This window comes from Frankliniella occidentalis, unplaced genomic scaffold (genome assembly GCF_000697945.3).
Source record: "Frankliniella occidentalis isolate FOCC.00 unplaced genomic scaffold, Focc_3.1 Scaffold227, whole genome shotgun sequence".
Lineage (NCBI taxonomy): Eukaryota > Metazoa > Arthropoda > Insecta > Thysanoptera > Thripidae > Frankliniella > Frankliniella occidentalis.
Window position 1 is genome coordinate 363,033 of NW_026267353.1, and position 12,634 is coordinate 375,666.

The 12,634-nt window shown below is 48.7% G+C and overlaps 2 protein-coding genes across 3 annotated transcripts; one reads left to right on the forward strand and one right to left on the reverse strand.

The window, feature by feature from the left end:
* Positions 1-27: 27 nt before the first annotated feature.
* On the reverse strand, positions 28-5,280 carry LOC113208063 (fatty acid synthase-like). The gene is made up of 12 exons (XM_052272864.1): positions 5,117-5,280; positions 4,614-4,761; positions 3,979-4,179; positions 3,513-3,881; positions 3,251-3,432; positions 2,889-3,083; positions 2,703-2,798; positions 2,121-2,468; positions 809-1,761; positions 587-734; positions 389-505; positions 28-303 (listed from the first exon to the last, which is right to left on the reverse strand). Exons 2-12 carry the CDS (start codon positions 4,741-4,743, stop codon positions 28-30), a joined length of 3,015 nt encoding a protein of 1,004 aa, XP_052128824.1. The 5' UTR covers positions 4,744-4,761; positions 5,117-5,280.
* A 3,629-nt stretch (positions 5,281-8,909) lies between these two features.
* Positions 8,910-12,574, forward strand: LOC113208061 (uncharacterized). 2 transcript variants are annotated; one of them, XM_026424897.2, is made up of 13 exons: positions 8,910-9,008; positions 9,390-9,529; positions 9,607-9,684; positions 9,811-9,909; positions 9,979-10,127; positions 10,222-10,451; positions 10,534-10,831; positions 10,909-11,053; positions 11,135-11,329; positions 11,430-11,619; positions 11,703-11,837; positions 11,918-12,203; positions 12,290-12,574. In XM_026424897.2, exons 2-13 carry the CDS (start codon positions 9,431-9,433, stop codon positions 12,453-12,455), a joined length of 2,070 nt encoding a protein of 689 aa, XP_026280682.1. In that variant the 5' UTR covers positions 8,910-9,008; positions 9,390-9,430; the 3' UTR covers positions 12,456-12,574. The 2 variants fall into 2 exon arrangements, with proteins under 2 accessions (XP_026280682.1, XP_026280681.1); XM_026424896.2 differs by having other exon boundaries at positions 8,973-9,160.
* Positions 12,575-12,634: the final 60 nt, after the last annotated feature.

The following is a 12,634-nucleotide window of genomic DNA, read 5'->3' on the forward strand; positions in this document are numbered from 1 at the left end:
GGGGGGCATGGCGAAGTGAATCGCGACCTACCTCTCCTCCCGCGGCACAGTGGCCGGTGGCTTGTCCTTGTTCTTGGCCTGGTGGTCCTTGTAGTCCTGCTCGGACATGGGGAAGGCGCGTCCGGTGGCGAGCAGACGGTTGTTGACGCTCACCTCGAAATGGCCGCTGCCCCGCTGCACGAACACGTACAGCTCGTCGGTACCGGCTTCGGGCACCTCGATGGGATCGTAGAAGACGACGTTTTCGAATATGGTCGGCATGCCCTCTTCAGCGTAGCTGCCGACGGTAGTGTGGACGAGATTCTGCAAGATAGAATTCGGTGGATGAGCATAGACCGTACAGTATGGTTGTGTGCAGGGCAACCTGGAGCCTAGGCTGTTTACTCACGAGGCACGTGGCTGGGGTGAGCACGGTGTGGCCGTTCCAGGAGCATTCCCTGAGGTGCGCTAGCTCCGCCGTGCTGAGCGCCAGCGGCAGATGCAGCTCTGTACGCGGGCCACTCCCCTGTGGAGGATCAGAAGTGCCAAGCAGGCATCAGTATTCACCCGGGATTAAAGGTTAACACACCGAGGGCCGCAGACTTACGGAGGGAGCCTTGAGGAACGCGACGGGCCAGGAGTCCCTGTGGTCCCAGGTGGCGAGGGGTGACAGCGAGGTCGTGCCTCTGCTCACCGGAGTCTCGACCTTTGGGTACAGACGGCTAACCTGTGGGTTGAGCCCCTCCATGTACATCCTGGAGGCAAAACAGTGTTGGTTACACATTCGAGATGAGACTGTCGGAAAAGTGCATTGGCCTCTGTCACTCACTTGCCCAAAGCGTCCAGCACCATCGCGGTGCCAGGGAAGTCGCGCTTGGTCATGGGGATGTTGACGGCGTCCTCGTGCAGGGAACGCTTGAGGATGGCCTGCAGGAGGCCGTGCGGGGCGATCTCGATGGCCAGGGCGTCCTTGTCGATGCTCTCGCAGCCCTCTTCGAAGTAGACGGAGCTCAACAGGTTGTTGGTAAAGTACTCCGCCGAGGCGAACTTGGCCGCCGGCGACTTGTGCTCGCCTGGTTTCACCGACGTCGACACCCAGCGCGTCGACCGTGCCTTGGGCTCCAGGATCACGCCCTTGAGCAGCTCGAGGAGGCGCGGTGCGGCTGGCTTTATGTACCGACTGTGGTACGCGATGTTGCTCACGTTGACGCTGCGCGCGAACACCCCCTTGTCCTTGAGCTGGGCAACGAACCTCTCCAAGTCGGCCGTGGGGCCGGAGAGGGTGCACGACGTGGCCGAGTTGTGGCACGCCACCTCGATGGGCTCGGGGATCATGTCCTTGATGTCCTTGTAGCCCATGCCGACGGCCGCCATCATGCCCGGGATGAGCTTGGTCTCGTTGGAGGCCTGTCCGCGAGCGTGCGCCGCCAGCATCATCTGCTCCGCCGTGATGCAGCCGTCGGCGTAGGCGCAGCCGAGCTCGCCCACCGAGTGCCCGATGATGCCCGTCGGCTCGATGCCCAGGGAGCGCAGCACATCCGTCAGCCCCACCTGCACCACGGCGATGCCGACGAACGAGTGGAGGATGTTGTCGTAGATCTTGGGGTCCTTGGAGGTGATGATGTGCTTGAGGTCCAGGCCGAGGGGGACGAGGGCCGCGTGGCAGCGCTCCACGGCCGCGGCGAACACGGGGATGCGCATCAGGTCCTCGCCCATGCCGGGCCACTGGCTGCCCATCCCGGAGTAGATGAACCAGACGGGTCTCTTCTGGCCCGTGTAGAACTGCGAGAAGACACGAGTGCGGTTAATCACGAAGGAATAGCCCGGCAGAAAGTACGTCTGTTTTTCTCAGATTTACTCGGCAGACAACGAATCTCGAGCCTCGAGCTCGGCGCCTGCGAGACTCCGGGTAGGCCGCCCCGCAATGCTCATGTGCACTGCGGGCAAGATGTTGCCTACCTATCAGGCGCTCTGCAAGCTTGCACAGACTGAACTTTGGCTAGTGCGTGACGGCGAATGACCGACGTACCTTAAGATGATCCGTAAGTGACAGTTCATGTTCAACGGCCAATCAATAATAATGAGAACAGTTTTCCATCCCTGCTCAGCTTATTTTTCTTTTCTGGAACTCGGTAGCTTACCTTAACCTGGGGCGGCTGTTGGTCGTTCCTGGGCGTGATGGAGTACCCGCGGTACATGTGGCCGAATATGTGCGATGCGAAGGCGCCGTGCAAGAGGTGCAAGTACTCGGGGTCGTTGGCGTTGAGCTCTGCTATCTTCATGACCTCCTCGAGGCCCTCAGGGGTGCGCCCGGACATGAGGAGCAGCTTGGGGAAGGCGACGGAATCGGTGGCGTCGGCGGGGGGCATGGCCGGGGGCAGCTTGACCTTCATGTTCGGGCGGAGCAGGACGTGGCCGACCATGCCGCCGAGACCAATGTTGTTGACCGCCACCAACCCCTCCGGGAGGGGGGTGTTTTCCGTCACAACCTAACGACATGGGAGAAAGGCGCGGTTACAACCACAGGCACCGGCATTTGTACCGTCGTGCAGACCAGAGAGGGTAGGGGGAAGAGGGGGGGTACGAAAAAACTGTGAATGATGTCTTGTTACGAGACGATCACGAGGAGAGAGAGAAATGCCCTGTCCTGGATCCGTACCTAACCAACTGGGAACTTTTGTGGGTGGCTAAAACTAAAAGGCACGATGCACCCCCACACTTACCCGGATGCGTCCATTACGCAGGGCGGAGAGTCTCCCGTGGGGCTCGACGTGGTTGATGGTGGCTGGAATAATGCCAGACTCCAGGGCAACCAGTACCTGTCGAGGAGACGAGAGTTATTGCGAGACGACGTGACACCTGTCACTTCAAACCTCTCACCATCCAAACTGAACTGTCTCCCCCCTCACCTTACAGATGGAAGACAGCCCGCTGGCCGCCTCGGTCTGCCCGATGTTGCCCTTGACCGAGCCGATGAGGAGCGGCTCCGTACGTCGGCTCGCGATCACGTCGTCCAGCGAGCCGATCTCGGACTCGTCCACGTAGTCCACCCCCCAGCCGTCGGCCTCTATGTACTGGATGTCCTTGGGATGCACGCCGCAATCCTGGAGATCACGATAAGTGGAGTGTGGCTCTATGTTTGTCGTCCATGATTTAACATGGCAGCGTGACCACACAGTGGTCACATCACCCTGCTGAACTTCTTGCTTATCTTGCCCTACTTGTCTGGGTATCCGAGCGGACGTGGTGGTCAGTAGGTCCGGATACTCACGGTGTAGAAGTTGTTGAGCATGTGGGAGATGACGCGGCGCTCGAGCTGCGGCAGCTGGGACCGGCTGAGCTCGCAGCACAGCGCGGCGGCGGTGTGCACCACCTCGGCGTAGACGCGCTGGGCCGTCTTGCGCCGCTCCAACAGCAGCACCACCACGGCCTCGCTGCGCACGCCGCCGTCGGCTGCAAGCACACACAGCAGCGCGGTCAGAGCCCGCCGCTCGCGGCCACCGCTGGCTGTCGTGCTGGCCGCTGGTACTCGCCTGCTCGGTCGAAGGGCTTGCAGCTGCCGGAGGGGCTGAGCCAGCCCAGGTCGTCGTAGTGGGTGGCGAGCTCGGCCAGGTAGGAGAGCGAGGCGGCGCCGACGATAGCGCGGTCGCACTCGCCCCGGCAGAGCGCGCGGAACGCCATGTCCAGCCCCTGCATGCCGCTCACCAGCTGCGTGTTGTGCGTGAAGCTGGTGCCCTTGAGGTCGAGCCAGTAGGACACCCGGTTGGCCGTCATGGCCGCGTTCAGCCCCATGATGCCGAAGCCGTCCGCCGACTCTCGGATGAAGTTGCTCTCGGACTCGCTGCAGTGGTAGCCCATGAACACGGCCGTGTTGGAGCCGTGCAGGTCCTTGGGGCTGTAGCCTGGATAGGGCGAGAACCGAGTTCTCTGTCAAGCTCGTGATATGGGAAGGGGTAACGGTGAGGTCAGAAGGAACCACGATGTCCACCACAAACCTACCCGCGTCAACTACTGCCTCCAAGGTGCTTTCCAAGACATGTCTCGTGATGGAGTCGGTCGCAGCCGCCAGACGCGCGTGCATTCCGAAGAAGGTGTTGTCGAATTTGTCGCCGAAGCGCATCTTGCCGCTCTTGAGCGTCTCCTTGTTGAGAACCGCGTCCGGGTCAGGCTGGAAGGTGGCCGCCATCTCTGCATCGTACCCTGCACAAGTTCCATTTTTACCCCTGTGAGAAATGTGTAAGGATACTCCGGGTCCAGGGGAAAGGGGGAGGGGGGCTCGGCTCCTCCCTGTTACCTCCCGAGGGGCAGGGCTGCGCGGACGAGACAAGTGACGGTCGGAGCGGCTCGGCCGGCGAAATTTTGCATTTTTGTTCTACTTCCGCTTTCGCCGAGCACCGGAGTACCATGTGTCAGGGCCACGACACAACAGTATGTTGCACTTACCGCATGCAAACCCTGCAACACTGTTGTGCCGTTGTCCTGACGCACGGTGCATAATTATGCAGTGCACTCTTGGTGGTACTGTTTTTCTTTTCTTTCTTTTTTTTTTTTGACAAACTGTGCCGGTTTGATTGCAAACCGACACTCTGGTTGACGGCTTTATTTGACCTTGGCGGCCTAACGGCCCAACTCACTTGGTTGCAATTCGCCCGCCGTATCGCTGATGAGATGCAAATTCTTCATCAGCTTTTCGCCGTACTCCTTCAGGTTGTCGCAGTCAGGGAAGTGCCCTCCCACGCCAGATATCACAACCTCGTCCCCCATTTTATTCGAGTCTCCGGTCTGGAACCAAAACAGCCAAAGTCAAAGCCGATGTGCCGCGCTTGGTTCACTACATGACTCAGCCAATTTTCTAGTGCGATGTCACATTGGTGATCCGTCCTTTTGGAACTGCTTCAAAAAAAAAAACCCACAAAAACAGCAACAAAAACGGTGTGATGTGGCAAGGAACCACTTCAACCCATTTTTACTCCGCACACAATCTTGCAAACTCAACGAAGCCTAAAACACTTAAATCTACATTCAAAACTACGAGCAGCGGTCAATTTTGTTGCGATTGAACTGAACAGAGCCGCCACTCCTCCACAAAGACCTCGGCTCTTCCCTGCGGATGTGAAGCTGTAACCTCTGAACTCACCTCTGTGCTCACTAGACGAGAAGTAGTAAACCTCGGATGACGACGCCCCTCGGACTGCTCCCCGACTAGTTGGCCGCACTTGTTGAGCTGGGCCTCGACATGCGCCACGCGCTGCGCTCTGATAGTCACACCGCGGCCGCCTCGATACAAATGTCCGAACGAGCGAGGGGCGAGTTGAACCGAAATCGGACAAAGCCGCTCTATTCATGGTATGCTAATACGACCCCTCCGCGCAGCCCGCCAACGCCTTCAGCTCCCCTCGCACCCTGCTCCCCCCCCCTTTTCTTTTATCACTCCCTTCCTGTCACATTCCCGCTCTTTTAGTCATCCCGTCCTCTATACCGCAAGTTCATAACAGGTGTGAAATGGAAAATGGGGCTACCAAAATGGGGTCCGGTAAATGCGAACATCGTGTCGTTCTTAAGAAGTGTTGACATCAGTTCGACCTCGGTCGGTGTACCTTAAAAGTTCGGGCCATTTCCGGACGATAATAACATAACATGCCAAATGCACCCATTTCATCAGAAACTCACGCAGCAAGTCCGTCGTTCCTTGCCACCAATGCCTTGCCATCAAGCGTCGGTGGGAATCCCCACTACGTTTCTCGTGACAGCTTGACTCGCGTATTCCGAAAGAATGAAGCGCGTTCTGTGCGGAGGCAATGAAAAGAAACAGAGTCATTTTCAACTATTTGATCATATTTCAGCCACTTCTAAAACAATGGAAGAGTTAAAGGGTAAGCATGATGTAATCAAGAGAAAATCCTGTTCTGAATTCAGGTGGTGAACGGAACAAATTTTAAGGATAAGATTACAAAATTGTCCCCCTGTCGAACGATATGCGTTGGACAAAGATTATCATCGTGTTTTACAATGCTCAAGGAAAAAATATGGCAAGTATATGTGACGTTTAAAATTTGTGCCTCTGCGATAAATTTGTACAATAGTTTAGTCGTGTTTGTTTGTTTGTTTGTTTGTTTGTTTGTTTGTTTGTTTGTTTGTTTGTTTGTTTGTTTGTTTGTTTGTTTGTTTGTTTGTTTGTTTGGTGTTGTTGTTGTTCACTACTACGCAGTACGCAGTGAGGCTGACCCTACTTGTGAAAAAGTGGGGCACTCATGTACACACATACACACACACACACACACACACACACGTGTGAGCCAGTAGCCAGAGTCAGAAGCCGCGGTCACAAGTGGGCCACGGGCCTAGTGTACTCTGCAAGCGTGGTTTTAAGGGGCAAGTTGCCCCCCTTCTCCCCTCCAACAATCAGCCTTGAATAGTTACCTGAAAGGTAGTCAATTCACTACACAAAACCTGTATGTGGGCAACCCACAGCATCGCCCTCCCCCGACCTCAGCCGGACCGAAACCCACCCAAAGTGATCCAGGAATCACCTTTGTTCATCATAGACTTTTGTAGATATATTGTAGACACATCCACAGATATCTAATTTCCGACTCGGCGCATGGTACAACAAAGTGTGCCAAGATCAGTCGACCCAGTTTGCGCAAGCTTGAGCAAATTTGTGAATTGTTTTCATTAGCATGTTTTACCACCTCTCCATTCCGATTTTGATGAAGGGCTATTCTTATCCCGCCCACCACTATTATAAATTTTGTGTGAGGGGGGGGGGATATACTGGGAATCCAAGTGTACAAATGTCACATACCTGCAAGTGTGTGAAAAAATTAACATGCTTGTACCGGGTGTCCGGGAGAATACGCGGCAGCTCGAAGGGTTGCCTACACACTGGCTTGCAGGCGCCGAGGGCGAGAGGGGGAGTTGTAGAGGTGGCTGGAGGAGACCGTGGCGACCGGCCGCCTCCCGCCACCTCCACCGCTCCCCCACCGCCCTCGGCGCCTGCAAGCTAGTGTGTAGGCAACCCTTCGAGCTGCCGCGTATTCTCCCGGACACACCGTAAGTGAGTGACAAAATGTTCACACACTTGGAAAGATAGCCATTTTTCACCCCAAGTGTGTGAATAGTCATTCACACATCGGCAGTTGTGTGAAAATTTTGTCGCACACCTGCAGGTGTGTGATTTTTTTCACTCACCTGCAGGTGTGCGACATTCCTACACTTGGATTTCCAGAGTATGCGGAATCAAATTCCCCACGTGATTCAGGCAAAGCAGTTACTGTTACTGTAGGAGTTTCGATTCGTCGGGTCGGAGATGGCACCGACTACTTTGTTGGCAATAGTGAGGAGTGGGAAAGTGGAAAGGGGAAGGGGGTGTAGCAAAAGAATAGGTTTACAATGAGGCCAATCACACCGACATGGCCACACCGGCGCGGCGGGGCCGAAGCGATGTGCAGGTCACATGTAAATGAGACAAACAGGTCTGTGTACAGGGCGACATAGGCCTTTACGGGCAAAAGATGTGTCTCACCAGTGCAAGACTGCACGAATGCACGTGCCGGGGCCTTCTCTCCTCTCACCCAACAGGGACAGATCTTCGGCACGCACAGCCAGGTGCGAGTGAAGTATTGGGTAATGTGGCGTAATTGTAATAGGGATGCATACACCTTTAGACACGCACGCACGCACGCACACGCACACAACTGTCCCCTGCGACAGTGAGTCGATTTCTCGCGTCATATGGCTGCAGTACGTTTATACACCAATACCAATTACGTTTTTGACATTGATTCGATTTTTAACACTCATACCGCACGTTGCGTTCCCGTACTCCCAACTTATTTTGGTGGTGCTGATTCAAACCTGAGTACTACGTAAAATTACTGCATGATGTTCCATTTGTTTCGGCGAGTAAAAAGTTCCGTCACCATTCCCCCTTTTCACGAGTTTCCATGTCTTTCTTCCTTTTTTTCCCCACCACTTTCTTTCGAGCAGACTAGGGGTCGTTAACTGAATACTAGGCCGATTAAGGAAGGCCAGCGCGGATTGAAAATCAAATGAGAGACATAACAATGGCCTTGTCGACACCTGGCGGCTTAAAGTTAAGGTGGCCCCACAATAAGAAATCCCTAAGCTGACGCGTAGTGCGTAGGAAGGGAACGCTAACGTTGGGTGCCAAAAAAAAAGTTGCCTTGCAGTTCGAGCTATTGTTTTCGACAGGGCGAATATATGGCCTAAACTTTAAGCGCGCCCCACGACGGCCTGAATGAGATCGGGATAGAGTGTCAGGCCGTACCCGCCCAATCAAAAACACTAGTATGAGCCTCTCTTCTTCTTTCAGCGCTCAGTGGCGCAGGGTGGGCCGCCGTCTTCACACAGCTGCTTGACGGGTTGGCCTACCCAGCGTGTCGCAGGCGCTATCATTAGGGTCACACAGGAAACGTTTATTGTGTGTCGGAAGGGGAGGGGGGGGGGCGGACTATAGCGCTTGGTGTTTATGCGAGCAAGCATGCTTGACTGTTTAAAAAAAAATCAACAGTAAATCACTACAGAACGGTGTGGTAATTTTTTAAACAGTGTGGTTCTGTAGGCTATGGAATGTACCTTTATACTAGAGGAAAGTTCTTTTCGAGCATGGTCAAGTATTTGTTCCTCAAATACCAGTCGAACACATTTTCACTTTAGTTTTAAAGTGCAGGACGATCTGTATGGATTCTGTTTCTGGGTACATTACTTTTAACAGTGTTATGCGCGAGGGTGTAGTGCAGTGGTACATATATGTCTATTAAAATGATCAGAAACGACACCGAAAGTGCCCAGTAGGGTGAACGCGTGAAGGAACATGAAGGAACGGTTCTCTGAGAACAGCCTTCGTCGACCATCTCCTAGAGCGAGAAGATGAATGCGAATGCGAACTTTCTCAATTTGAACTGCGAACCTATTCGCGCGCATTTGAGCGGTGAAGTGCGTCGAATGCGTAGATCGTTATTCGCAGATCACAATGTTATGATCGTGTGGCGTGTGCTGCAAACGAGGTAGACCAAAATCTCATTTGGTTACAGTTTAACATTGCTCACTTTTTCTAGTTAGACATAGTGTTTCATGTCAAATTTGCTTTATTGTATTTCGCTTGGTCAAACCTATCAAACGGGAAGAAGGCTGTTACATTTCCGCATTTACACAATTGGTAAACCACGTTAAGAGTACATAACCCTCCTATTAGCATGCTCTATCTATCTGTTTGGTGGAGAGGTGTCCTTTATTCATAGGAATTTCTTTTCTTGCTTTGACAGTTCTATAAAGCAAATTTTCAGAAGATTCAGTAGTTATTCAAATCGACAACATAGAGTCTCTTTTACTATCTTTCACTATTTTGCTATTTCTTTAATATTAACCCAATCTTGTTTTGTTTGCAGACTCAATTCTCCCAGGCTATTGACTGATGGTATGATGCATAATGGACAACATGACCCTTAAAGAAAAGCGCAAGGAACAGAAGCGTAAAAAAATTGCAGCCCTCTTAGAAATTTCTGATTTAAATAAAAAGGATAGAGAGGTATTTAGTTCAATCGCTTAAAGAATTTTTGCTGGGTATAATGTCTTCCACAATATACCGATGATATTCTGTTTCAGACAATAATGACTCCTTCATATACCGAAGCAAGTTCTGAAGAACCACAACAAAAGAAAATGAAATTAACTGGCCCTTCAGTAAGTGTATTCTTATGTTTTCTTTATTTAAAAAAATGATCTGTGTTATTTTTAGTTGCCTGTAAACTTTTGAGCTTATTGATAATAGTTTCATCAGTAATTTTGAGACATCTTTTAAATTTCTAGCAAGAAGATATCAGTGAGGATAACTCTAAACCTAAGTATTCAGAAAAAGAATTAGAGGAATTACGCAAACTTCTAAAACAGCGTAACAGAGAAAAAAAGGTATGATGAGTATATTTTGCCATGTTCTATACCAACCAGAGTGTTTCTTATTCCTTTTATTATTTACAGAAAACACCATATCTCTCTCTAAAAGAACCCACTGGTTTCCAAGCAGAACTCAATGTATCACCTACTGACAGAGTACCAATATTTTTCTCAGACATTCAACACTTTGTATTATTCTCTACCTTAGCTCAAAATTCACCTTTTATACCCAGGTCTAAATATCTCTTAAATTTGAAGCATGTTTCAATTTTATTAATAATAAGTATTATTTTCAATAATATATCATTCTCTTAAAATTGTGTGCAGATGGTGCCAGTTGGACAAATGTGGCCATTTAACTGCAGTTCAAATCCTATTCATTGAGGGAGCTGGTATCAGTGATTACCTCCAATGTGAAGAAAGTCTGACCTCTTTGTCAAAGTCGAATTTTCCTTTTCATCTTGAAGTGGTAATGCCCTCTGCATATGGAGGCAACCTAATTGAGGAGTTTTGTGCTATTCCATTGTCTCGCAACCAAGGAAACAATATAATTCAAGGTCAGTAAGGTTCTTCCATTCTCAGAAATTTCTTCTGATCATAAGAAGTGTGAAAGAACATGAAGATCCTTTTTTGTTTCAGCATATGGTTCTTTAGAAAAGGCAGTGAATTCGAGTTGTGAGGTGTTCAAAGTACTGCGTGCATTTTTTCCGGTGAATGGAAACAATCCCTCTGAAAGTTCATCTGAAACAAGTAGTTTAAAAAATGGAAATAAGAGTGTTTCTGATAAAAAATCTGGAAATGAAGCTCCATCTCAACTTCCTGTACCAGAAACATTGCCTCAAACTGATAAGTTCCCTAGAACTCATTTGCTGCTTTCAGCATGGCAAATGATTGAAGAAGGGTATCCAATTCCATTAAATGCTGCTCTTAAAGAAAAGTATGTCCTTAAAATTCTTTTTGATATTCAATATACATCTGTTTTTTTTCTGATGTCTTACTGGATCTTTTCCATAGGTTTAAAGATTTTGTTGCCACAAAGCCCATCTATAAAGAAGTTAACAACTTTTCTCCAATGTATGCTGTGGACTGTGAAATGTGTACAACCTCAATTGGTAAAAGTGAATGCACAAGAGTTTCAATTGTCAATGAAAAACTTGAGGTTTGTTTTCTTTTAAAATGGCTCTCTTTGCTTGTTTGCTCTTAGTTCAATAATTTCAAGAAGATTTATTTTATTTTCTAGACGGTTTTAGATACGCTAGTTTTACCCCCTAACAAGATTACTAACTACCTCACAAGGTATTCAGGAATCACTGCTGCAATGATGAAGAATGTTACTACAAGGTTAGAAGATGTTCAAAAATTTATCCAAGAAAACCTTGAGTCTGATGCCATTCTTGTTGGTCAATCATTAAATTTTGATTTAGTTGCATTACAGGTATTACTTAATGTTTTTTTATACTTAATCATGTCTGTTTAAATAGACTGTCTATCAGTTTCACGTACTACTCATATTTTATTCTTCTCTTTCCCTGCAGATGATGCATCCCTATTGTATTGATACTAGTGTAATCTTCAATGTGACTGGAGATCGATACAGAAAATCAAAACTCAGATATCTCTCTGAACATTTTCTGAAAGAATCAATCCAAACAGGCAACCAAGGACATTGTTCTGTTGAAGACTCATCTGCCTCACTCAAACTGGTTCAACTTAAACTGTCAAAAAGTATTTGTTTAGCCTTACTTTTATTTATTAGTTATGAAATTCAATGTAAAGAAAGTTCCTATCAAAACTACCCTTTTCTTTAGGTCTCGAATTTGGCGATCAAGTTCTTTCAGTTCACGGAATGAACAAGCACAAAAACTCTGAAACTAATGAGAAAGTGGATCTATCTGGATATGCAACCAGTCTCTTTAGTTATGCTACTCAAATGGGAAAACATGGTATGTATGTGCTTTAGTACTTGCTTGCATAACAAGAATTTGCATTGAAAGAGTAGTAAGTATTTCTTTTTACTTTTTAGCATCTATTTTGGCTGGACCTGAAATTGTGGAAAAATATATGGATTATCTCAATCCAAGGATAGCATCTTATGAACAAGTCAACGATGATGGTTCTTGCAAAACTATTGCAAAAGACGAAACCTCTGATACTGGACGTGTTACTTGCGTGATTTCTGCATCCAATCAATCCATAGTTGATGGAGCTTCATCCAAAGTATTTGATAATTTCCTCACTATTGGACACATTAAATTAACGGAGAAGGAAAGTGCTGCCTTGGCCTCTGCTGAGGAGAAAATAGTTACAAAGTAAGATGATTCTTCCCCGTTTTTGTCATAAATACTTTAGTGTTCAATGAATCTTTATCTTCATCACACATGTCTTCTTCCTTCAGGTTGAATAATTGGATATCTCATATGCAGAAATCTGCCTTGTTAAATAGCCTTTCAATAGTTGTTCTATGTGGCAGAGAGAGGTCATCCAATGGTGTATGTTTTATAAATTTACATAAAAAAAAATTTGAGCGAATACAATACAAACCTGGCGATTCTCTAAAGTAACTAAAATTGATTGCACAAATTTCCAGTTATTAATTTCTGTATGTAGTGTGTTACTTTTTGCCTAGTCTTTAAGGACAGTTCTAAATAAACATAATTTAAACAAAATCTTCACAAAATCATGTCAGTTTTATCACTTAAACGCAAATTTCCCTTCGATAGGAAATTCTTCATTCCACCCC

Bases quoted from the DNA above. Each gene is read 5' to 3' on its own strand.
- LOC113208063 (XM_052272864.1), bottom strand. From the start codon at position 4,743: ATGGGGGACGAGGTTGTGATATCTGGCGTGGGAGGGCACTTCCCTGAC. The intron at 2,799-2,888 runs GTGAGGGGGGAG...TCTCCTCGACAG, and splicing joins GGCTGTCTTCCATCTGTAAG to GTACTGGTTGCCCTGGAGTC. The intron at 2,469-2,702 runs GTAAGTGTGGGG...CCATGTCGTTAG, and splicing joins TGCGTAATGGACGCATCCGG to GTTGTGACGGAAAACACCCC.
- LOC113208061 (XM_026424897.2), top strand. From the start codon at position 9,431: ATGGACAACATGACCCTTAAAGAAAAGCGCAAGGAACAGAAGCGTAAA. The intron at 9,685-9,810 runs GTAAGTGTATTC...TTAAATTTCTAG, and splicing joins TGAAATTAACTGGCCCTTCA to CAAGAAGATATCAGTGAGGA. The intron at 9,910-9,978 runs GTATGATGAGTA...TATTATTTACAG, and splicing joins AGCGTAACAGAGAAAAAAAG to AAAACACCATATCTCTCTCT.